Genomic DNA, 26,726 nt, shown 5'->3' with positions numbered 1-26,726 from the left:
TAGGAGCCCGCAGCGCCCGTGCCTGCTTCCCGGCGCGCGCCCCTCCGCGCACCTCGCCATTGGCGCTCCGCAATAGCCCCTCCCCCTCCCCTCCCCTCTCCCAGGCTCCTCCCCTCTTCTTAGGCCACGCCAGCGGCAGACCAGCGACATCTTTACCACGGCGACTAGTACACGGCATAAGTACAAGTGCATGATTTGTGAGATGTGCTTCAAGAAAATCTACAACTTAAAGAGGCACCTAAAGGAGGTTCACGGGGACGCTGACACCAGCTGGATCACACTGTCCGCTGCCGCCTTGCATGCGATCTGTGTCCAACGGCTTTTGCATTCCATTGGGGACTTGCTGCGCCACTTTGAAGCGAAACACGGGATCGTCGCGAGGCGTGACAAGTTAAAGTTCAATTTGTTGAAAGGTAAGTGCGCTCGCTTAGTTTTCTACCTTTTGTACAGAAGAAAGATCAATAACAATGCCTACCACTGTTACAAAATACGGTGTGGGCCTAGAGCAGAAAGGATATAATTCAAGCTCTCGTTGAAAGACTAAAAAATCTGAAAAGAGACGACAATTCATTACCACAAATTTGCATCCGCACCAATGGTGACTATTGCGATTGCACAAAGGGAATACACTCGTCCTCTAATAGCACGAGCTGCCACATGAAATCCCAGCATATGTTGTCGTATCGGAAATTAATTAAAAGTGTATTGTTGGGCCAGTTTGGTCCATAGGTCGGCGTTTTGAGTTGGAGTCATTCAATATCATCTCACTTTCACAAACTCTCCCCCGAATTCATTCACTCTCATATCACGATTTTTTCCACCATCCAAAAATCAACATGAGTCAGATCAAGAATTTTACCAAGGCCTCAAATTCACCGAGACTCATCTCGGAGAGATTATTAATATAACTGATATCACCGGAGTCAATCTCAAAAAATATCATCAGAGTCAAACTCAAAAGATATCAACTCTAGTAGGTCTCAAAATAAAAATATATCACCCGAGTCAAACTCAAAACGAGTATATATCATTGGAGTCAAACTCAAAATATATCAACCGAGTGAAACTCAAAATATATCACTCGAGTCAAACTCAAAATATATCACCCGAGTCAAATTCAAAATATATCACATGAGTCAAACTCAAAACATATTATCGGAGTCAAACTCAAAACATATCACCGGAGTCAAACTCAAAATATATCATCCGAGTCAAACCCAAAAGAATATCACAAACTATCACTGATATCACAGGAGTCAAACTCAAAACATATCACCGGAGTCAAACTCAAAATATATCATCCGAGTCAAACTCAAAAAAAAATATCAGAAACTATCAGTGATATCACAGGAGTCAAACTCAAAAAATATCATTCATATCACCGGAGTCAGTTCACTCACGGGATCACGTGACATCTCTCTGAACTTGCTGGGCTGGCCTGTCTTCCCCCGCGCGGGAAGAAGTGTCGCCCCCCTCTCCCTCCAGGCAAATTAGCGTCCGGTGGGGTGGAAGGGAGAGGAGGGTTCTCCGGCTTGCTTTTCTACGGCGACTGCGCAGAACGCTTAGGGAAGACAGCGGAGACGCCGCTCGTTTTGCTTCTTTTTTTTTTTTTTATACTTTCTTTGATTCTGCGTTTTGATCTTTTTTTTCTGTTTTGTGAAGGGCTTGAGAGGAAGCGTGTTTGGGCGACCACCGCACTAAGCAAGTGCTCGTGTGGTTCTGCTTGTTATTTTTAGGGGTTGTTAATCTTAGTTAATCTCATTTGTGTTTATTTTTGCGTTAGGTTGGAATATTACTGATATAGCAAGAAGGAATTCCGCAACACTGAAATTAACAATAGTTTGTAATGACAAAACAATGAGGTATTGCGAATATTTTCAGTAATAATTAAGTTCACGTTATCGGACAAGTTCCTCTAGAGGTCAAGTAACTCGAATTTTTAGTTACTTACAAGTACTATATCAAGATGAAGTACAAAGAACGGTGCACCTGTTTCCGAATTGGTTGGTATTGATGACTGAGAGATAGAGCGGTTGACCTGGATGTCTGTCATAGTCGGCTACTTTGTAGTGGGGTGAAAGGGCAGTCCTCTCGACTCCAAAGTCAACATTATATCTACCACCGCTGAAACCTTGGAGCGCACTGTTTTCCCCACGAAAATAGCCCTCAGAACGTCGTATCGCGCACTTTTTCTCGTGAGGATCTTCTGTTCGTGGAAACCTGTGAGCTTTCCACTCGCGTGATACTGGTTTGCTTGGTTGTGTCAAAAAATAAAAATAAACAGTAAACACCAGGCAAGGGAGAAGCTTACGGATTGTCACCTTGTCTAACAACACACTCTCTGCAGCTTTGGAAAATGAGCAGGCTACGAAATTGCTCCTACTCTGGGGGCCGCACAATACCCTCCCGGAGAGCGACAACAAAGAAAGAAAAAAAAAAAGAGAGAGAAAAAAAAACATGTGTAACGCAATTAACAAAAGCACGTTTTCTTAACACCGTGGGCACGCTGTCGTTGAGAATGAAAGCGGGAATTAACGGAGGGTATGAAAACGCCGCTTGTCCTCGTGATCTTTTCTCAGTGGGCGGACGATGCCGCCGTATACGGTATACAAGCCTTTCAAGACAAACTACTCCATGGTCCAGTGCCCAGATGGATGTGGAAAAATGCTAAAAGCCATAAAACCAACACTAACCATGAGAAAGCAAAAAAAAAAAAAAATAAGACAAACAAGGTTAGCTTGTCTAGCTAGAAATGCCGGTGCCGTATGTCGTATTTCTCTCTCCTTTCCCCAAGTGAAATCACCTATGCCTGCCCGGAGTACGGAGGCAGACATTTTATTCCAATTCAGTTTTTTCTTTCTCTTATTTTTTAAGCATTTTTTTTTTTCGTTTCGCTTTTAGATGTTCTACTTACCCACTACCTAACTTAAATTTGGGAAGGGAACGGTGGCTGAGTGTGCTAGTGCGTGTATCACTACTACGTGACGCATGTTACACACCTTAGGTCAGCCGTCGTAATGCACTCGCTAAATTGTCCATCGACAGCGTTTAACAATATCACCACACCTTGAAGACTAAGATCATGCAGGCTGTCTATATAATAAAGACGAATTTTATTTTTATTTTTGCTTAAATTTACAAATCTTCTTGAAAAAGCAGCCAAAATACAGTACTTGAGTATAGTAATTCTATTTCGTGAATATAATTTGTGATATACTTCTTCCTACAGATTGAAGAAAAAAAAAATGGGTTGTGTGGATGTCTAGACAGCATGGAGTTTGACAGCCATTTCAAAGAAGGGACGAGTCTCTTGCTGTATATAAACAATTTAGCCAGTGCGGTACGACCACTAGCCTGGGGACTTTAATAGGGAGTTTAGGCAAGTCGTTTCTGGCGCGAACGGTTGCGAAATCACGAGCGGTTCGGTTAAACGGTTTCGACAAGTCGTAAGCACCAGACGACGGTTTTTAGTGAGTCGTAGAACGAGGACGAACGATTCGAAACGACACGACCAAATCAGCAATGAAGATAACTGCTTGTTTGACCCAAAGCGCCATCTCATACTGCACTGGTTCTCAAATGGTGTTCCGAGGACCCCAAGGGGTTCGCGAAGATGTTTCGGGGGTCCGCAAAGCCCTCCCTGTTTCATAAGTCAAGCCCGCAATAAAAAGTATTTTCTCAGATTAAGAAGAAACGCTCCAATTTTCGGATCAGTTTTTTTTCTTTTGTGTATCAATAAGATAAGCCTACTTTACACAACCCTTAGATGTATCTATTTATTATATCATTATCATAATTCAACTAAACCTCTCCCTTGCCCCCACCACGACCGGGGTCCTCCATCATCTCCGCCGATCCACACGGGGTCCGCGAAACATCACAAGGTTGAGAACCACTGTTCTATAGTCCAAAGGAATACGTTTTTGTGTGTGTGTAATTTTCAAGCTTCCTACAGAATCAGTGGCCGACTCCGTCTCGGCGTTAGCTGTCGTCGTCGTTTTAACCACAGAACAAAGCAAGGCAGCGGTGATCGAAACATGCTCGTCTCGTAGCGCTGGTTTGTTTACCCTACTTGAGCAATAAAATGCCGATACCGCCTAAGGCAAAACTGCCTCCAATACCCAAGAAGAGTAGTTGTTTGGGCGAGTTGGTTTGACATCTTATACAATCTTGTGCGCAACAAAGACGAGGACAAAAGCAGAGAAGAGGACACAACAAGGCGCAACTTTCAACTGAATTTTATTGAAAACGTGTTCCGGTATATATATAGTCTCAACCATCGTTACAATGACAAAAAAGAAAGACAAAAGTAAAGGAAAAAAAAAACATTATGACAGAGCATAACTGGGAAACAACACTATCTCGTTCTCAGGAAAAACAGTTCCTTCTCCGACAATGCGATCGACGGCATAGCAACACACATGTCTCCTAAATAATCAATGTGCTCGGCTTCTATGATTTCGCGTGTTACCGCTGACTTGCATTTCCCAATTTTTACGCATTCATCCAACAGTGGGGTACAACCGCATGTCCTGCAATGCAAGTCAAGAAAGCCACCGTTCTTTTTTTGCACGTTGTTATTGTGCTCGCGAAGCCGATCATTTAGGCAGCGCCCCGTCTGCCCGACGTAGTGGCTGCCACAGGACAACGGAATGCGGTAAACCACGCCATCTGTACAGTCGACAAATTTCGTTCTGTGCTTCTTTTCACATCCGTGTTTGGCACGCACGCCAGGCTTTGATAGTTTGCACAGTTCCATGAGCTTATTGGGCGCAGAAAACACTACCTTTACACGGAAGGCCTTCTAAGAAAACACTACCTTTCGCGGAAGGCCTTCTAAGAAAGCGCTGTCTCGTAGAAAACAATGAGAGCCAGCCGGTAAGACAAAAAGGAAAAGTTGTTGTGATTCCGTATGTACACCGAGTGTCGCACAATCTAAAGAAAATAGCAATGCGATCAAATGTAAAGGTAGTGTTTTCTGCGCCCAATAAGCTCATGGAACTGTGCAAACTATCAAAGCCTGGCGTGCGTGCCAAACACGGATGTGAAAAGAAGCACAGAACGAAATTTGTCGACTGTACAGATGGCGTGGTTTACCGCATTCCGTTGTCCTGTGGCAGCCACTACGTCGGGCAGACGGGGCGCTGCCTAAATGATCGGCTTCGCGAGCACAATAATAACGTGCAAAAAAAGAACGGTGGCTTTCTTGACTTGCATTGCAGGACATGCGGTTGTACCCCACTGTTGGATGAATGCGTAAAAATTGGGAAATGCAAGTCAGCGGTAACACGCGAAATCATAGAAGCCGAGCACATTGATTATTTAGGAGACGTGTGTTGCTATGCCGTCGATCGCATTGTCGGAGAAGGAACTGTTTTTCCTGAGAACGAGATAGTGTTGTTTCCCAGTTATGCTCTGTCATAATGTTTTTTTTTTTCCTTTACTTTTGTCTTTTTTTTTTTTGTCATTGTAACGATGGTTGAGACTATATATATACCGGAACACGTTTTCAATAAAATTCAGTTGAAAGTTGCGCCTTGTTGTGTCCTCTTCTCTGCTTTTGTCCTCGTCTTTGTTGCGCACAAGATTGTATAAGATGTCCAATACCCAACTTAGCCCTGGCCAGGACAACCGCCCTTTTCGGCGGTGACCACGGTGTAACGGTGGCAAATCAAACAGCATCGATGCAAAAAGTGACGGCCCATATCCTCAGTGGCACATCAGAAAAAGGATCGTAGCCTTATCGTATACGTGGTTTCGGCAGTCAGGAAGGAGGTAGAAAAACTTCAAAAAGAGTCACGCAAAATCCTGAAAGCTATCCGCGCCTCCAAAAAAGCAAACGGCACAAAGCATTCTAAGTTTAAAGCTGTATAGGTCTCGTGCCTAGTTCATCCTCCTGCATCAAAATCGCTGGTCGCGCTGCGATAAAGCTTGAAGCTGTCGAGTGAGGGTTTGAAAGCACTTTACTGGAGGCGTGAATACACATCGCAAATTGCCGGCACCTCGCCCCACATTGACATTTCTACAAATGTTAGGTATAAGAGGACCATAAAGTGTACTTACCGTATAGTGCGAAGACATTCCGTACAGCGTTTATTTTACCTCTACATCGCACAAAAAGGCACATCCTGTCGGGAATGCTAAAACCACTTTGCGGAGAAACTGCGTCGATCACCAAACCCGATGCAGCCTCCAGCACTTTGAAAATCACAATTCAACGGCGAGGGGGCACTTGTAATCATCAAATCGAGTTCACGCTATTCAAACGGGAAGGAGCCGGATTCACTGGACCCACTGGAGAGTTGTGCGGGCACCCACTTTCGCTGATTAATCGGCGCGTCTCACTGTTACCCGCATTCTTGCGCCTCAATAGCCCTTGTTGGCTGCGTCCTCCGTGTTTATGCTGGTTTAACATCCTGGCATTGCATCAGTGATCACCGTCCACCCCGCGCTGTCCTGATAAGGATTCACGGGAACCACTTCCCGCAGCAGCCAAATTTCTGCTTCCACGGTAAATCGAAGATTTTCTTTTGGGCCGCTTCGAGCTCACCTTGACCGGTCCGCCATTTTGGAAAGCTCTGACTCCTGCTGAATAGTTCCCATTTGCGCGAATGGTTCCTGGGCCATGAGTCGTAACGATTCGAGCAAACCGCGTGCCAGCTGCCGAACGACTCGCAGGCGCATGCGCAGTGGCGTCGGCGAGTCGTGTTGGGGTGAACCGTTCGCCTCGAAACGGCTCACTGAAACTCCCTAATGTGCATCACGGACTAGTGATACATGAACGCGTGCCTGCACGATGCTCATCCAGATCGAAACGGGCAGGGGTGGGAATTTGACAAATACCTGAATATTACAATTATATCTTCTTTTGCCGTTTTTTCTCGAAAGCCTTAACGAGATGCGCGCAGGAATTCATATATGTGTGCGCACGTGCCCGTAAGGGTTGTAATCATTTCTGACCGTGTTTGAGCGCGTATGGAAGTTCTACCGCACGTTTTCTGTTTGTGGAGCGTTCAAAACTAAAAATCGCCGTTGCTGCTCGAGTTAGCAAAGTGAGCATCAGGGATGGCAACGATAATTAAGCGAATTGTTGTTTTGTGTTAAATTTCATGAGATAGAGCTGATCCGTGATATTTTTCATGCATTGCATAAGCGAGACTTAATATGCAGACAAATCTCCAAAGCAAAATGTCACCTTCCTATCCGTATATAGTTCAAAGAGCAATAAAATGAAGAGACGGGCTATACTCTATTTCACCTTATGATATACCGCAGGAAAGGCTACATGCGCGAGCTCCTTGCTCTAGGGCTGAGCTCGGCGGCACAAGCTCTCGTGCATTAAGGGCAGCTGCCAACACTATCAGCTAGCCCTTCTATCTTTCGCTGCGGTACAACATAAGGTGAAACGGAGTATAGTTGGTATAAAATTAATGTTTCATGCAGCAGCTAGCCTATCAAACAGCTATGTGGACATCATTGAGCGAGCTCTTGCTGAGCTTTCGTTCCTGGTCGCTGACATACGTGCTCACGCGAGGGTCACACTTTTTTTTTTTTTTTTTTTTATCTGTTAACCCTAGCGCACTGCACCAACGGCTCGTTGTGATTTCTGAAAGTAAAAAAAAATAAAGGCAAATTAGCATCTGAAATAGTATGATGGCGTCCGCAGTCATAGTGATCCGTGCGAACACCCGTGCAGTTGCCTGAAAAAGGAAACTCGATTGGGATACTGATTTAAAACGGGTACGAACCCGAAAGGCTGTAGTCGATAATCTGGTGGCATCTTTACAGGTAAGTCTAATATGTGACCGCCTTGAACACAGCCATAGTTATCTCAATACTACATTTATATATTTAGCTGTTAGCGCACGTAAAGAAAGCGACCATAATTAGCCATCAGGTTTGCATTCATAATGATGCGATCAAAATAAAAACAGGCGTGAAGCCTTTGTTACTGTGGCGGCGTCTGTAGTAAACGCCCTTGAAATACGTGGGGCTGTTAGAACTCAAAAGACAAGATTGCGGCAAAAAAGAAAAAAAATATGAAAAGTCTGCGGGCACTCCTAATAAACAAAAACAAAGAACATTACGTTAGTGGGCATCATGTGGCAAATGTATCGAAGATACCGGCATGCGTTGTATAGTGATATCTTGCACCATAATATTTTTATCAGCGCCTGAAGAGTTTTTGGTGCCCACCACAAGTAAATATACTAAAGATCCTTTCGTTGTAAGTAAGCTCAATAAACGACGGCGTCATTTTAATAAATACATTCAGTTGTCACTAGACACAAACCTACCGCATTGGACTGGCGTTCGTATCGCGAACTTCGTTCATAACTGATAATAATTTAAAGACACGTACCGGCACATTGTCGTCCCGAATGACCATGGGTGAAATAATCCAGGTTTGTACAGGAGCGTTGTAGGAGTTTAGGACATTTTGGTGTAGTTACGTTTCGGTGCAGGGCGTGGCGGTGCGGTCTAATAACGTACGGGCTTTTCTGTGCACAAACGTTTCGGTGGGCGGATGTTTGTTGTATGAACGCTTCAATAAACACGTCTAGCATTACTTGTTAGTATTCATGTTTTTTATGCAGAGAATATAATTTTTCTAAAACTGGCACATCCCAGCTTTATAGTTAGTTTTTTTTTTCAGATAAGAATAATTGTTCCAGTGCTACAGAAGTTGCGTAATTAACTAAATAATCAACATCCAGGAAAAACACGCATAAGGTTTTGTGCAAATTTTCGAAATACATAAATTCTTTAGGCGTATTTATTTAGATTTGAGTAAAACATTTCGTGATAATAAGATACGCGCACAACAAGATGATTTCATCTGTGATTTTTGTGTTGAGACTGATTAGTCTCGGCTATTATCTCTTTGTTTCCCAATATCAGAGATAGCACTATAGATATTACTCAAGCATATATCCGGCATCCCTTTGTTCGAAGAACTTTTTTAAAACCTTTCTCTGCCAAAACATCCTTCATTGTAACCTCGTCTGCCGGAATTAACTGGTATGCAAAGACCCTCGACCGTTACTTTCTTACAATTCGAAAGCTTAACCGACCAAAACAGCCAGGATCAACGATGACGCCTCGCCCACAAACTTTCTGTGGCCGTCAAGAGTGAATCAGTCACCTAAAGTCGGTAAGTCCAACTCTCAGGGTCGCTGTAATACTAAACCGAGGTCATATATAGCCCAGACATCAACCCGCGTGCGTGCTTGAAGAAAACAGACAAACAAAACAAGCATCCACTCCAAAAGCAAGAACAAAATAAAAATAAGTAAATAAAAAGCTAGTTTGAACACGCGAACATTTCGCGACCTTCTGGGCATCCCAGGGGATAAGCGGGATTCGACCAGCAATACAACGCGAGAAAAATAAACATATCACGAAAAATACGCTGTAATTCGTGACAGCGACTCATTTAGTTTTCCTTGATATCCTTCAAGGGATCGGGAAGCCGATTCTCGTGGAAGTGCACCGGACTTTCACGTGTCCTGTTCCGTTAGAACCCAACCAACTGAAGAAGGTCGTTTTGAGCCGAGCCTGGGCAAAAACGGACAGGATCAACGATGATACCTCGTCCACAAATTTTCAGAGTACACGCGCCATGGCCGTCAAGAGTGCCGAGGGTCGCTGTAATACTAAACCGAGGTCAGACATAGCCAAAACATCACCTCGCGTGCGTGCTTGAAGAAAACAAACATACAAAACAAGCGTCCACTCCAGAAGCCAAAAAAAGCTTTAAAAAAACAAAAAAAAAATAATTTTAACATGCGGAGACTCCGCGACCTTCTGGGCAACCCAGGGGATAAGCGGGGTCTGACGAACAATACAACGCGAGAAAAATAAACGTATCACGGAAAATACGCTGTAATTCGTGACAGCGACTTATTTAGTTTTTCTGGAATTCCTTCGGGAAATCGGGAAGCCGATTCTCGTGGAAGTGGGCGGGACTTTCACGTGTCCTGTTCCGTTAGACCCCAATCAACTGAAGGTCGTTTTGAGCCGGGTCATATATAGAACCTGGCCTGGACCATTCGCCTATTGCTCAAGTTGTCAAAATGGGAGATGCGCAGGATGCAGGCCTCATTAAGGTTCCTGATTTTGCTATGCACGTCGATTTAAAGGACCATTTTGAATATGTGGGAAGTTCAGAAGATCGAACCAAGACCGTGCTTCGTTGTCGTCACTGCCAGAAAAAACAGTCGGGTTCCAACAAGCAGCTGGGAAATTTCAAGAGACATCTAAACGTAAGTACCTGATTTTTATCAATTCTCACCTTTATCTTGTCTACATTTTTACGCCAGTAACATCATGCGGCTGTGCCTGTATTCGCAGCGACAATCATGATCGCTTCAACGGGGTTCATTTTGGTTGGCGTGACGTGGATGCTCTTTATTTTCTCTGCGCTTTTACTCGTATTATACCCGTCCCAGAAGTCAGGCAGCTAAGACTGTGTGCCTCTATAGACTTTCTTCACAATGCCGCCGCCATCTTGATTGGCGTCACTTCCACTATGGGTGAAAACATCGTCCTGCTCTGCTAAGCCATTAAAAGGCGCTCACGCGCTAAGCGCAATCGTAATTCTTTCTTGTTTCTTGCCCATATTTTTCTTGTCTTTTCAAGGCTGAAGCATTCACTTTCTTTTTCGCCGCCCATACCCTAACCAGAAGCATACGACTGGAGACGAAGGCAATCGAAAAAGGTCCTCAACTATTTTATGCTATGTTGTCAAAGCTAGCATAGCTTCAACAGCGCAGCGGCCTTTACTGCTGAGGGAGCTCGTGGTTTTGTCTTGCGTCCCATTCGCAATCGCATGCGCTCCCGTCACTTGTGAGTCAGGACAGCGTTGGAGCACTGCGCAAACTGCGATAGCCTTGAAAACATAACACAAACTGACACGAAGCTATTTATTTCTGTATAGATGCACCTTGGTTCGACGAGTGCTCAGGCTACCAAAGCATTTTTACCAATACGCTTAACACTGTGCCTCACTGCGTGCAGCTCAAAGCTTTGGTAGTTTCTCCCGCTGCACGAGGGTTCACACAACCGAGGCCCGTTCACACGATGCATTTTTCTCGCGCATCTAGTGTCGCGAAACGTAGTTTCGCGAAATGGTTGCGCCGTCTGAACGAGTCCGAAAAGGACGCGTCCTTTAACTCGTTCAGACGGCGCAACCATTTCGCGAAACTACGTTTCGCGACACTAGATGCGCGAGAAAAATGCATCGTGTGAACGGGCCATAAAAGGAACACGTGTTTCTAGATTGCGCTGCGGTATATCTTAAGAGCTGGTTCACATATTTGCGTCGGTCGCGTGCACAGCAACCAACCTCACAATAACGGCAGGGCCGCAGGGACAACATGAACTCATTACTATTTCATAAAGCTGCTCCTTGTACTGAATTGTGATGTCCTGTACGGCGAACACTTGTCACGGTACTTTGTCGTTGCTATTTTTGCAGTCGTCATGAACTGAACCTATGCAAATGTCTGAACTATGAAGTGAAACAGAGTTTTATTCTAGCACTTCGTTTAATGCATTGTATACAGTAGCAACTTCCGGAACGGATGTTTGCTTTTATCTAAACTCGCCAAATAAACAAAAACAAGTTTGGCGCATTCATTCACCGCGTCAAGTATGTTTCACAATTCCATAGTTGTCAGAAGTAAGTAAAAAAAATTGAATCTGAAGCGTAAAATTAGCATATTTGCGCCCGTTACCGAAAATACTTAAGGAAACAGCGTTACTCGTTAGCTTAGAGGAAAGCTAACGCGTTACAAAGCTCCGTTACCATTTTGCAAATGTAACTAAATACCGGTGTCAACATTTGCCATGACTAACGGACGTTACTTTTACGTTAGTTTGTCGTTATTTTGTGGTTCACTGTTATTATATGACTCCAGCGTCTCAAACAGAAACGTCTCCATAAGATTGCCGAACACTTCTTGAGAAACGGGAGTTTGATGCATACGGTCGATCTTCCTCTGCTTCAGCAAGGGTGTGTTGTAGTCCCGGCCTTTCGTTTGTTTAAAATTACCGCGAACTCTGACAGCTTAGTATAGAAAAAAAAAAAAACTCTAAATAAATCACAAACTTAAACAAATATCAAATAGGCGTGCCTATATAGTATAAGTGCCACGATTGATTTACCCTCCTTCTGAAATATCCAAGTAATCTAAACTAAACCGTCTTCGAAGACATTTTTGCTAGTTTACATTAATGAGTATTTTGAGATGTACCTGAAAAATTGTGACTAGCAAAACGATCTCGAAAGAAAGGTGCATTCTTTCGGCTAAGAAAGCTTAAAGGGGTCATGAAACGCTTTTCCAACTTTTTCCTGTTTAGCTTTCCTCCTCAACTCATAAATCGCGTATTCCACCAAACAGTTCAAGAAGACGAAAAGAGGGGAGGCCCCTCTTGCTCGGGATCTGCTTTGTGTAATCCGCACATATCCATTCTCCCCCTAGAAGATTAGCCAGTCGCTCAAAATTCAGACAAGAGTTGCTTTCCCCAACCCGTTCACCCCGAAGCCGACAGTGCTGTGGAAGCTACGTGCACGCTGGGCCAGCCAGACCTGCCATGTGATCACGCTCCTTCGCGCATACTCACATGCAGAGAATGAGTTCAGGTGATGAAAGGGAGGTTGCTGATTAGGTCCGGCAAGCGCGTAGCTTCCACCACAATGTCAGCTTAGGGGTGAAGGGACTAAGTAAGGTCCGGTTTCGTGTGACGTGCGTTTGGACCCGATGACGCGCTTCTGGGACCGCGGATGTATCTCACTAAAAAGGCAGAGAGTTTTTTTGTTGTTTTTTTTTGAAGGGGAGGAGATACGAAATAGTCCGTTGTGTTTTCAAATTTTCGCACTGAAAGTCGGGCTTTTGACTTTCTACCTTTTTTTCTTTTGGCCCACTGAACGATGTGCTATTAGTAAAATCCCAATCTAAATTGATTTATCCCAACCCCAAATTCGTTTCATGGGCCCTTTAACGGCGACATTTTAACCTGGATGTGCTCAACAGCTTGAGTTGCGGCATACAGAGCAAACATTTAAACAGCAAATTTTCTGACTTCGTTTCCCTCAGTTAAAACATAGCACTTAGCCCGGGCCATAATAACGGAGTTTCGGTGGACGTTGCCATCTTGCACGAAAAGTGAGTGCGAGATGGCAATAAAAGTTTTTTTTTTTATAATAAGCGTTCAAAAATGGCCTTGTTGGTTAGAGGCATAAGTTGCATGACAAAGGCAACTGTACATTACACGGACTGCTCACAAACAACACACCTCATAGCCAGAACGGTTTTAGTGTAAGTCCGCTTTAGGCTACACAAGCAACGAAAAGAGGACACCGATTGCTTATTATAACCAATATTTATAACCAAAGAAGAATGTTTGTGATTATAAACGAGGTATGGAGCCAGCCATTCTTTGGTTATAATCACATGCATACTCGTAGTATCTTTACGTCTATATATGATTCAAAAAGGTGGCGAGCGTTTATAAACTATGTTTGTCTTCCACGTCCAAAAACCTTTTTCTTTTGTTTGTTTGTTTGTTTTTTTCACACCGGCAGCAGCAAAGTAAGGGCGAAGCAGACGAAAGCCTATTACTGCTACAAATATGTCTCTCTAGAAGAATGGCATACAGTAGTAGCCTTTACACAACACCAGGAGCTGCGAGAAGGATAACGCGGGCGCAGCGTCTAGCAATAAATAATTCGGTCTTTGAATGCCAGGGAATCGGGGGCTAACTGCGATACAAAGAAGGTACCGTCCCTGGTGGTGACGCAGTCTTTCGTCTAATTTTTGAGGCGCTATGGAAGAAATGATGCCCAGAAGATTTAGTGGGAGGCGACCTTCTGAACGGAAGTCATCACCCAGCGAGAGACCGCACCTTTGCTCCACGGCGGCAGGGATTCTAAAAGATGGTGGCGTCTTTCTGGTGATGGACGCTTTTTAATCCTGCGATCACCTTGCCACTTGTTTTGGTTCAAAGCGTGTGGGGACGTCAATGCTTACAAATTTAGGGTTCATCCTTTCTGTTGTTGACAGAAAGAAAATTTATTTATTTTGAAGAGAAGGATTTGACCAGCTGGAGTAGTTAGGGACGATTAGGCAGAATCCTTCGAGCGGCGACAGCTTCTGAGCTGGAAGTCCGTTTCCAGCGAGACGGCTGCTCCTTCAGAGCCCGACGACAATGGTCTTAGTAGCTTCGATACAAAGACTGCACCAAGGACGCTTAGGAATTCCGCAAAGCGATAATCTCGCGTCTTCTGGGCCCGGTCGTAGGAGCGTTGAAAGTGTCTTCCGAGGGAATTTGAAATGACGCCGTTTATACATAGCTTTGTTGGGCTTTCTTTGCCACTTTTTGTAGTGCGCAGAATAAAAATTATTTTGCTTTCAAACTATCATGCGGCCATTTTTATTCAAAAGTAACGAGTAACGGGTAACGTAATTTGATAGCAGATACAGTAACGCGTTAGTTCAAACACTCAAAATTAGTAACGTTCCGCGAGGATCATACAACACTTTCGAAACTGCTGGCACGGTCACGTTAACGCTTCATATGCTCGCACCAATAGACCCTTTCCTAATTTACCCAAGCATCAAGGAGCATGCTGGTTAATTAAAGACTTGAGCGTGTTGGTGATCTACATTGACTTAAAACGAAAGAAACACACAAGAGGACGAAACAGACGACAGACTAAACAGACGACACAGTACACGCGCTGCGCGTTCTGGCGTCTACAGTGGCAATTTGTTTAAAGCAAAACATCTAAAAGAAAATCCGCTTTGCACGTGGTGCCTTCGTAAAGTCTTATTTTAGTTTTTTTAGTTCAAATCTTCCACACAGATAAAGCCAACATGTGCAGCGCGTGTACCTACGTTCCCAGCATGCTCCTTGGTGCTTGGGTAAATTTGCGAGGTCTATAGACCTTTTCTGCAAGTGCGCCGCCATCTTGAATTGACGTCACTTCCAGTATGTCGAAAACATTGTTTTGCCTTTGCCACGCCAATAGAAGGCATTTAGAATACAAGCCTAACCGTCACACTTTCTCTTTTTGCCTCCCCTTTATTTTTGTACTATTGGCAGGTTGAAACCTTGGATTATTTTTTCGTCGCCCATACCGGATACGCCTATTAGGTGGCTGGGGAGGATGAGTGTACACAGAAAAGATCTATAGACCATTCCAAAAAAGAGCGTGTGGTGCTGGTGGGTGCGTTTGGCGCGTGCTTTGATCGCTTTCCCAAGCCACGAACACACACGTGCTGGACTGTGTAGACCGCTCGCTGGGCTGATTTTGTAAACATTAGTAAGGTCTATTGCTTTGATAGTGCCTATTTATTATGTGTGAAATACGTTCCTCTCTTCATCTTGGGTAATCACACGTGCCACAATCACTCTTTTATCTAAGCTTTAGCATTTAAAGTTTTGACCAGTCAGGCCGCTAAAGAAAATGGCTTGTCTTTAAATTATTGTAAATGACTAAGATAATTGTGCCACGCTAGCCAATATAACAATTAGTGTTTTTTTTTTCTTTCCAGCTGCTCCACAAAGAAGAGTATGCAGCAGCATCAGCGAGCAAGAAACAACGAACGTTGGACAGCACTCTGACACTATTTCAACAACAGGCGAAGAAGAAACTGGCTCCATCAGATGCGTTTCAAAAGAAGTTTAATCAGCACCTTGCCGAAATGATTGCCGTCGACGGCCTCCCACTGTCATTCACAAAAGGCGTGGGATTCAACAGGCTCATTGATTTCCTCAAGCCGGAACTGAACGTCATGTCTCCAAGAACAATGAGTCGTATTCTTGAGGATTTGGCAAAAAAAGTTGCCGTACCTGCTCTTTCTAGAGATCTCGCGCAGTGCGCATTCCACTCACTGCACTTTATTGTGGATTTGTGGTCCAGCAGGACGAGGGACTCTATTATAGGGATAAAAGTGCAGTTTGTTTTTAACTGGGAGCTAAGAACGTGCACGCTCGCTTTCAAGCACTTTCCAGGACACCATACTGGCGATCACATCCGGGAAGCTTTTGAGAACGAGCTCCTGGAACGCGGTGTCCAGAAAGATCAGATCGGGTGTGTTGTTTGCGACAATGCGTCGAACATGACGAAGGCTTTCAATATGTCGATGCTAATGAACGACAAGTGGCATGTCGACGGGGCTGCTGATGGGGACATCGATGAAGAGGAAGCCAGCCCAGAGGAGTGCTCCACGTCAGAAATCGATGTTTCCGAAGCCCTCTGTCCATGCCATCGAATCAGATGTGCAGCCCACACGCTTCAGCTTGCCGTGAACGGGGCGATTCGAAATGAAGAGGCCGCCAAGGAGCTTATCGACGTTGTAAACCGGGTGATAAACATTTTTCGGCGGTCTTCATACTGGACTGGGCGCCTCAAGGACCTTTGCGGAAAGGACCTGGTTCCAGCCACCGGGACCCGATGGAACTCCATTCTAGCCGCACTGAAGCGCCTGACTCAGGTATGTGAAAGCCATCTTGAATTGCGTGATTTCCAGTATGGGCAAAAGCATCGTTTTGCTCTTGCTATGCCATTGAAAGGTGCCCACGTTCGAAGCGCAACTGTCGCTCTTTCTTGTTTCTTCATGACTATATTTTTCTTACCTTTTCCATGCTAAAGTGATAACCATTTTTTTCTTTTTTTTTTTGCGGCTTGTATCTTAACCGGGAGTACATGACTGGAGACGGAGGCAGGCGAAAAAGGTCTATAGGTGGTATCATTCTATCTACTGGCCACCATACTAGTGCCGTTTCTGCTGACCGCGTGGTCATGGCGAGTTTGTACAATGCTTCTGCAGATTGTTCGAGCCCCAGCCCTGCCCGTTTCGATCTGCATGAGCATCGTAATAGCGTGAGGCCGTGTATCACTACTGCGTGAGCACTTCAAAGTCCCTAGGTTAGCAGTCGTACTGCACTAGCGAAATTGCGCATCTACAGCGTGAACCAGTGTCGCCCCCACCTGGCAGACCGACCTTACGCTGTATAAACACGAACGTCCAATTTGACTTTTGACTTTCTGCACCTTCAAGATTACCGTTATTGACGCACGATAAGTAACAGCTCGCTCTGGGCATGACTGCCGCGAGCGTAGGGCTACTTCTAGTGCATATAGCATTTCATTCGCACGAGAGCGCATACAAATTCGTCACTGGACGAAGTGCTGGAGGCAGGAGTCGAGTTGCATTCCAGCGTACAGCGTTGTACGCTAAATGTATTCCAGCGTACAGCGTTGTACGCTGGAATACATTTACTGGCTACCTTCGCCATGTGTGTCTTGGTTGAGCGTGTTCTGGCGCAGCGTCTTCACTACGCTGTTTTAAAACCACAGTGACACGAAGTTTCGCGCTTAAATAAGTATTAATGGGCATACTGCATTTTACTTTATTTCCAGACAGACGTTTTTGACGCTGTAGAGTTGGTTGTACAAGAGCACAACGAGGCGCATCGGGCCAAGGCAGTTGAGGCTGGGCCTCCAACATTCACTCTCTCGAGACTTGGCCGGCTCCAGGGCCTGCTAAAGCCACTAGGCGACGCCACGGACTGGCTTCAGGGTGACGGCGTCACTTCGGCGATCGTCCATTTGTGTGTTAGCACATGCTATGCACAGATCAAGAACTACCCTGCTGAAGAGTAAGCTCACATTTTCCAACAGTCACAGCAAATACATTTATTTTATATTTTATAAAACGTTATACGATCAATAACTCAGCAAACTTGAATACGAACGTATGCTTCCTCTAAGAAGTGTAAAAGTATGATTACAAGCGCATCCTATTGCTCTTGTTCTGCCTAGAAGAAGATTTTTGTGACCAACAAATCAAAAGAAAAAAAAAATCAGCTTCTAGATTGCAAATTTTTAAGCGGTTGTCTTTAGCCTCGCGTCATTCTTCGCGCATTTGCATAAAGGGGTGTCGAACAGCAAATATGTACCACTAGGCGGGCATCGTACTGGCACGCGTTCGTGCGTGATGCACGTTAAAGGGGCTGTGCAACCATTTTCAGACTTTGGCCAATTAACTGCGGAAATTAATCTGCGTCACCTATGGAACGAAAAGCAGAAAACCGTATTTTCTTGCGAGCGCTAGTTCTTACTTAAAAAAACAAAAAAAAAAAAAAAACAAATCGAAAGTCAAAGTGTCTCTCAACTCTCCACTTCGAGATGTACTTGGGGCTGGGGGTTTACGTAGTTCAGAGAGCAGCCGCTTTCCCCGCGATTGTCGACTTCTGAAGGATTAGCCTCATCGAAGGTCGCGGCGAACGATCAACACAAAGGACGGTTCGCCACGGGGCTGACTGCGAGTGTAGCAGCGGAGAGGGACAGGTTTTGTTCACTTCCGCGTATCCCCCAGAGACGCTGTCATTTTAGTTTGCGTGACCCGTAACGCAGCAGAATAGCAGTCTTTCGGGGAAAGGTGGTGCGTTTTTGGACATTTGGGCTTGCATAAACAATAAAAATAGAAACAGCCAATTATTTCAACATTAAAATCATTGCACTGCCCCTTTAAAGACCCAGGTTAGCAGTCGTACTGCAAAGGCTAAATTGCACATCTGCAGCGTTTAACAACGTCACTAAAGGCCCCGCCACAGTAGCGGTAAACGTTGCCGCAACGCAACGCAGTGCAATGCCAAGGCGCGTGCCATTGCACTGCTCCGAATTGAGCTCCAAGCGCTATGCCAGCCAGCCGCCGGCGTGCCGTTGCGGCAGGTTTGGCCGCTAGTGTGGTGGGGCCCTATCCTTTCGCTACCTAAGCAATAACGTCTCATTTGTACCTTATTTGTATCATTGGTGCTACGCATGCGTAAATTCCAGTACGGTATCAGTTTTGATTGCTGTCGTCACCCCCCACCATGCCAAATTAAAACAAACCAAAACCAAAGAGAACATGGAGCAGTTATAAATCACCGTTTTTAACGTCATTCTTGTTGCAAAACATATGTCACGTGAAAGGGAAGAACGACAAGAAGTGGAAGCCGCAAACCATACCATGCCAGAGCGCGGGGAACTCATTGACCTGGGAACCATAGCACGCCCACTTCATGCAGATTTCGCTCGTTGCGCGACGGTCTATGCACGGATAGAACACAAAAAAAAAAAAAAATCAACAAATAAGCACATCTCTAGAAATTTGAAAAAAGAAATCGAGAGAGAAAAGACAATGAAAGAAAAGCAGCAAAACTAGGTAAGCAGGGCGTTAATTTACTTTCACATTAAGCAATGCGAGCGTGACGTTTTGCATTGCTTAATGTCAAAACTGTGTTTTTTGGTCTAAACAAATTTTTCGGCATCGTCATTCGCTGAGCTGCCTCTGTAAGTAGCCCTGATTGGTTTTCCGAGTGTTGTGCGTGAAAGTAGACGCACAGACGTTCTTTAGAGTTCAGCTGTATTGCGCAGTTGGTGTCAACAAGCTAATATTTTGATTCCAACTTCCCTTTCCTGCTTTGTTTAAAACGCAACCTACTATCGTTGTTTTAGTTACAAAAATGTTGCGCTACTTTACCTTTTTGCTTCGCAAAAATGTATGAAAAATATTTTCTAGTGTAGTTCCGTTGCTTGCGGCATGCAGCTTTGAACCAACGGTTTTTCTTATAAAAGTAATATCGGGCAACAATGCATGCCTTGTCGTGACGTCACATCAACCGCCATTGTGGTGGCCTTACTGCTGAGCGCGTACATTAAGCAGCATTCACTTGGCGCCGTCGAATTTGATTTTCTCAGCAGGAACAAGTAATCATGAGTCAAGGCCTCCAGCACAGTTCGAAGACGTTACGTGCACTGTATTTTTCGAACCTTAGAATGTCGCTGACGTACAGATAATACCCCCCCCCCCCCCCCCCCCAAGTTGCTTTTTCAAAGCAGTGCAAATTATCTTTAGTTTAATATATGACTTACTTTTTAATTATGTGTATATTACAAGTTTAATTTATGAATCAAAATTCCAATACTTCTCCTTGCTCTAGGGTCGGGCGAATAGTGCTTCAAACCAAGTAGCGCAGCGCCATTCCCAGCTTCAGCCGTGTAAGAAGGACAGCCGTATTTCGCGGCTTCTCCTTCCATAGCCATGGCTGTCAGGGTTCATTTTTTTTTTTCTATTTCTCCTTTTTCTTCCTATCAATATTTTAGAGTCCTTTTTAGTCGCTGCAAATACGCATTCCTCCAGGCGCATGTCCATGAGGCTACAAACCTATTTTAATTGTGTGAGCGTTTCCTGTAATTAAGCTGAACTCTAGGAAGCAAACATATTGCACATGAATTGACTACCTTCGCCCTATGGTGAAGGTATATAGCTTGCTTTGGGAAAGGCTCAACAGTGACTTTTCTGACGCCGCGTATAGACTCGAGAGCCAGCGCCGTCGGAAGAGATTCGTCGCTACTACGCTGAATATTTTCCATATTGAGACAGACTTACATGCTGTCTTAGAGGGATAAGTGGATTTGTGCGCATATTTTATTAACCTTTTATATGGTTATTTTTAATAGAACGGGGAAGTGACGACTTCAAAGGCTTTATTGTCTTTTATTTAAATGCAGGGGCCCACTGATGACACTAGAGTTTTAGCAAACCTTCCGATACCACTACCATAGGCTACCGTACCGAGCGGACACGCGCTGAAGAGCACGCTTCAAAGCCACGCTCGAACTTACGGTAGTGCTGGTGGTAGCGGTAGTGCTGGTGCTGGTAGCGCTGGTGGCAGCGGTATGCTAAAACTCCCTAATACATAGAACATAGAGTATGTACAATATTGACTCGAAGTTGTATTGAACCCTGCCACCTACGATCGTGGTAACACCTAACCGAAGTCTCTTTTCGCGTTTCTTTCAGTTTCGCTGACCTTCAAAAGAGGCTCCTGGGCGAGCTTAGTGACAGGTTCAAACCGCTGTTGGAGGATGATTTGCTCGTCGCTGGAAGCGTCTTGAACCCAAGGCTAAAGCTGAGGGTTTTTCAACCAACGTTCGCAGAGGGGTTGCGAAAACCAACTCCGGCTGATGCGGTAGCGAAAGTGAAGAGACTCCTCCAAAATCTTGAGAAGGTTAGAAATCATACTATCTTTATAGAACCATTCTAGCTGATCTCGAACTCAATTACTGTCACTGTGCTGCGGAAGTATGCGATTGCTGCAATTAAAGACCGCGATTACGTTACATTCGATGACTCAGCAAAGGAAAATGTTAGTTTAGAAAAGCTAATACGTCAACCTGCGTGTTTTTTTTGTTTCAGAACTCTGCGAACAAACAGAGCATGGCTCCCGAACCAGCTGCTGGTCCATCATCGTCAGCCGATGCAGCGCTTCCATCTCTTTGGGCAGCCGAAGACTTATACGGGGTTTTAGACATGCTGAGTCCGGTGGAAGAAGTTGGGCAGCTGTCTGAATTGGATAGCTATCTGAACACGGGATACTCAACCGACGAGGTGCTAGTGTTTTGGAAAGCAAATGAAGAAAATTATCCGAAGCTTGCGCGACTGGCGTCGATATGCATGGGCATTCCAGCCTCGTCTGGTGGCGTGGAAAGATTATTTTCTACTTCAGGAGCACTACAGAGGGCCCGCCGGGCGTCTTTACAGCCGCGTACAATTGAACAGATGATTCTGGTTGCTGAGCACGTTAAATCGAAACGGAAATAAATAGGCCAGAGAAATGCGACAAGCAGAAGTGTATTTTTTGAACTGCATACAGTACTGTATATATTTTGTTTTGCATATATAAAGTAAAAAGTAAATAAAGTAAATGAATGTTGAATGTAAATAAACAGAACTGAATTATTGTTGAATGTATATATTTTCAATAAAATCGGTTGCAATGTATTTCCTTGTGTGTGTTTCTTATTGGTATGGGAACAATCGTGAAAAGAGCGCTGCATCTGGGACTGGAATAATTGACCTTTTTTGTGTTTTTGTTCGTTTATTTCTCTTCATCACATGATACACCGTGTATGTTCATCACCATCCGCATTAATGGCAGCACATCTTTTGGTTAAGCGAAAGGAAGGTGGGACTGCCCGTTCGCCCTGTGAAGTTTATTTCGTACACTCAAACTCGGCCGCCCTCTCAGGTAGCAGGCGCAAGGCAATAAAATGAATGTGCGCCTGTTTTCACGCAAAACACTCGAAAGCCAGCTAATCACTCCAATTATAGAGGCAGCTCAGCAAATGACGAGGTTATACCTAAAATGAAATCTGTGACGTGACAATAGACAGCACAACCATTACTTACTGTAAAAGTCCGGATTTCATTTTTAGGTTAGGCCTCATTATTCGCGGAGCCGCCACTGTGGATTGCTGTAACTAACGCACCGTAGCTTAGAGCACGTGGAGTGAAAGCTCGCGCCTAGGTTCCATCACTCTCCTGCGTGATGCACGTTACTACCAAGCGCATTGACATTTTTTAGGTTGTACCGCACCCAGGCCTTCGAGCTCCCTGCTCGAGGACGGGCTCTCGTAAAGCCGGAGAAAGAGCCGAAGCTTTCAGCTCACGTTCTGTCGGACACGAGTGCTACGTCATTGAAATTTATTTCGTTACGCGAATTTTATGTTAACAAACACGCCTTTAGTATTCCTTGCTTGATCGGGCAGTCTATACCTATTTTCACTGTCAAGTCAAAGCGCGAGTCGTGTACGTGCCAATTGTACGTTTCTGACTCACACACGAAGTTGTGCAGTGCATTCGGGCATTTTCTGCACGCTTTTGTTTTAAGCTTCGGCTTTGTTCGACCTACGCTTTCTGGTTCCATGTGTTCCGTCGAATTCGCTTCATTACTGCGGTCCCAGACCACGTTATTGAAAAAAGAAGAACGCTGTGACCACAGCGTTCTTGTTTCAGAAGCAGGCCCATTATGAGTTCTTTTAGCGCTTGCTAAAAGAAACTATAAGCACTGTTCAAAAGGGCGTCTGCTGGGTGATATTGTTCGAGCAGACCGCCCGTATAGCGCGGGAAAACACACAAAAATAATCATGTCCAGGAGGAATATTTTTATGCGCATGCACAAAAGCCTATCTTAGAGAGGGACCGAGCGAGAAGGCAAAAAAGAAAAAAAAAAAGGAGACTAATAAATGCACAGTCGTTGTATGGTGGACAGCATAAAATTCCCACGTGACGCCGAAAAGGTCAATTGCACAGTGCACGGCAGGCGCACGCAAGCGAAGCCCTTTCACGTATGGTACGGCAGCACAAAACGCTCCCTCATACGCCTTTCCTATGAGGCGCCATGAGGTCTTCAGTGCGACGTTAGCCTTACGCTGCTGCGACCTCGACCCGCCAGCTGGGAATGATCGAGGGACCCTGACTCCCCCTTTTTCCTCCCCCTCTTAAAAATCAAGAATGGTCTGACTCCGGTCGCTCCACCGGCCGGCATTGCAGCTGCAGCAGCCCCTTCTCCCAGTCTGCACCTTTCTTAGAAACGTTCTCACCCCAAGGCCAATCACATTCGTTAGAAAAAAAAGCCCTAGGCACCTTGTTTTGAAGTTTCCAGATCCAAATAAAGCACACTCTGTTTTACTTCTGAGAAGCAGTTAAACGCACAATCTCAACGCGGAGTCCCTCAATATCACCTCACGGAGTGATATCACGGAGTCACTGAATATCATATCATGCAGTGATATCACACAGTTATTTGATATCATCTCACGAACTCAGACAACGGAGTCGCTCAATATCCTCTCGGACTCAAGTCATATCACGGAGTCATTTGATATCATCTCGCGAACTCGGATCACGGAGTCATTCGATATTATCTCACGAACTCAGATCACGGAGTCACTCAATATCATCTCGCGAGCTCAGTCATGTCACAGAGTAATTCTATGTCATCTCACGAACTCAAACTCATCATGGAGTCATTCGATATCATCTCACGAACTCAAACTCATATCACGGAGTCATTCGATATCATCTCACGAACTCAAACTCATATCACAGAGTCATTCGATATCACCTCACGAACTCACTCATATCACGGAGTCATTCGATATCATATCACGAACTCAGAGTCATATCAGAGAGTCACTCAAATTCACTCAAAATTAGGAAGTGAGTGTGAGTGAGCGTGAATGAATGAGTTTGTGAGTGAGTTTGCCGAGGTATGGTTTGGTCATCTCGAAAACATTGCAAAAGAAGAGGATAAGAACAGAAATGGCAACAAGCGTTACCATCTAGTATCGACTGACTGTTTAATGCGTGCTAAGAGAAGTACGAGAAGAAAGTCGGTTTGTTAATTTTTTTTTTTCTTTCCTTTTCTCTTCTAGAGGGTTGTTCATCTTTCTAGAGCATCAAAATGCAACAATGCCTTTCTTTGAATGAGTGACACATTCTTTTCGATAGTGCCACTTGTCCTGTCTCTCTCTCGTCTTTTGTGCAAATTGTTTTCGAGATGCTTAAAGGGATACTACAACGAAATTTCGGCGCTCATTTTTTTGGTCTATATGTGTTCAAAAGAGCAGTATCACATAGAACATACCAATATCTTGTTAAAAAAGTCTCAAAAAGGAATTTTAAAACAAATTAAACGATTAACAAAGAGCAGCTGGTGGATGTCGCTAACGCCTCGCTTGTAATGCCCGTCTAGGAACCTTGACAGCTAGTGACGGAGGTCGTCTCGCTTCCGGCCACGACGAGAGAAGAGGGGCAGGAGGAACTCCCCTCTTCCCGAGAATGCCTTTTGTGTGTCGCAGAAGTCGCTATTGTCCCCCTTCAAGATTACAGAAGATTAACCCGTCACTCAAAATTCCTACAAAAGCAGCCGCTTCGGTGGCTGGAACGACTAGGCCATCCTCTCGACGTCAGCCTCGCCGTAGCTTTGATCGTCTTGAGACGACCTACGTCACGATTGCGTTGGATGTCACGTGGTCTCCGCTGGGCCTTCTCCCAGCGCTTGCCAGAGTGGGCCGTTTATAACGAAAAATATAGCCACCAGGCTCAAAATACAAACGTGCAATTGTCATTTACAGATATTGTGGATCATATTCAACCTATTTTTGAACACGACGGGAATATTTCAAATTTCGTTGAAGTATCCCTTTGAAACTTGCTGTGCGGTAAGAGTTTATTCTTTCGTTCCCCTCTGAAAAGTGCTTTCAAAGTGGTAGTTTGTGACGTCGTATACAGAGCTCTTTTGTTCTGCAGGTGCACGGTCCTCAAAAAGCTTGCGCACCAACTGCACTGATCAAAGCTATGCAACTCAGAGTACTCCTGGAGAAGCGGCAATCAGTTCATTGCACGACGTTTCATCGACAGCTCAGATTACCTTTTTTTCTGTAATAAGCTGCATGAGACTGTCACTGCGACAGTCTCGTGCAGTGTCGGTAAGGTGGGTTAACATTTTTTGTAATGAGCCGCCGCGAAGCAGCGTGAACGCAGGCAGACAGGCAGGCAGGCGGGTGGGTGGGTTAATGCATACCCCGGTGATACACGCAAGACGAAATGTCCCTACAGCGTGCAATTCGCATAACAAGCATCAATGAAACGAGTGTGTTGACGAAACGTGTGTTCATGAAAAGTTGTCCACGAAACATAATTTTATGAAGCGAGTTTCGATGAAATGAAAGGGACCCTTTATGGAGTGGCATGCGCTGTGTAGCCGAAAACCCATATTTGACGTCATAAACGGTGAATGTGAAACATGGATATCTTGCATTTGCCAACAATTTTGCACCAAATAATTGTCATATTTGGATTCATGGGGTAAAACCAGGCAAGAATTGACCTCCAACTATATTTTTAGGAACCACTTCAGCTTTCTTTAAGCCATGTTACTTTACAAGCATGACTTTCACATCAGGACATCAACAGGATCGCCTCCTAAAGCACACCTGTGCATGGGAATAGCCATACTTCCAGTGTATATACCTTATAATGTCCTGAAGGAGTATTTTACCACATGCAATTCATTTAGCACTGAATTGTTTGTGCGGTAACATACTTCCTCGTTACGTTAGGTCGAGAAAGAGTTGAATGAATGTCCGAGCCCTTTTTAAGATAAAATAGAATGTCAATTTTTATTCCTCGAGCCAACACTTGTTCTCGTGCATTGACGCTAAAGCTTGTGGATAGTGTTGCAAGTCGTGTTGCAAGTTGCACCAGGGAACGGTGACACGATAGCAAGGTAGAACAAGAGGTTTAATTTGGCGATCGGCTCAGAGCCAGGTACGTGCTAGCCACGGGCGCAAGGCACGATTTCATGTGCACGAGCCGCGGAGCTCTATCTGCTCGGCTGCTCAGTGTAGCCAACATCTCCCCCATACAGAAGAGTCAAAGTCTCAGGGGAGCCTTGACGCATCGGCCACTTCTCGTCTGTGAATGAAGATTGCCTTCACATTCTATACGTGGCTCTTGAGCATCTCCGCTCTCAACGACTTCCGCAACCCACTTCTGACACCATGTTGCAAGTTGCGTCAGGAAAGGTGACACGATAGCAAGGTAGAAGAAGAGGTTTAATATGACGATCGGCTCAGAGCCGGGTACGTTCTAGCCACGGGCGCAAGGCACGAGTTCATGCGCACGAGCCGCGGAGCTCTATCTGCTCGGCTGCTCAGTGTAAGCTTAAGCACATAAGCTTAAGCACAAACCTAGCACACCTGATTGTAGCGGCTTTGGCCGTTGCCACAGGTATGTATGATGGGAGTATGGCTACCTGGGGAGTGAAGCAGAGGGGTCATAGTGTTACTCTAATATCCCGAGAGATAGCCCACCTAAAAT

General features: G+C 44.9%; 1 protein-coding gene across 10 annotated transcripts in view; it reads left to right on the top strand.

The window, feature by feature from the left end:
• The first annotated feature begins 166 nt into the window (after positions 1-166).
• Positions 167-26,726, top strand: part of LOC120836590 — a 41,283-nt gene continuing 14,723 nt past the window's right edge. For 9 of the 10 annotated variants that reach the window (XR_006077704.1, XR_006077705.1, XR_006077700.1 and 6 more), the window contains exon 1: positions 167-413. Coding sequence is in view for 4 of the 10 variants with exons in the window: in XM_042290087.1 (XP_042146021.1) it covers positions 191-413 (223 nt within the window). In the remaining 6 variants the exon portion in view is untranslated. Of the gene's footprint in view, positions 414-25,297; positions 25,339-26,726 lie in introns of those variants that run through there. The other variant, XR_006077701.1, reaches the window with a different exon arrangement.

This window comes from Ixodes scapularis, unplaced genomic scaffold, assembly GCF_016920785.2.
Source record: "Ixodes scapularis isolate PalLabHiFi unplaced genomic scaffold, ASM1692078v2 PGA_scaffold18__7_contigs__length_3171195, whole genome shotgun sequence".
In the NCBI taxonomy this organism is placed as follows: Eukaryota; Metazoa; Arthropoda; class Arachnida; order Ixodida; family Ixodidae; genus Ixodes; species Ixodes scapularis.
Note: the sequence above shows the minus strand (reverse complement) of the source record. Positions and strands in the feature narration are given on the sequence as shown.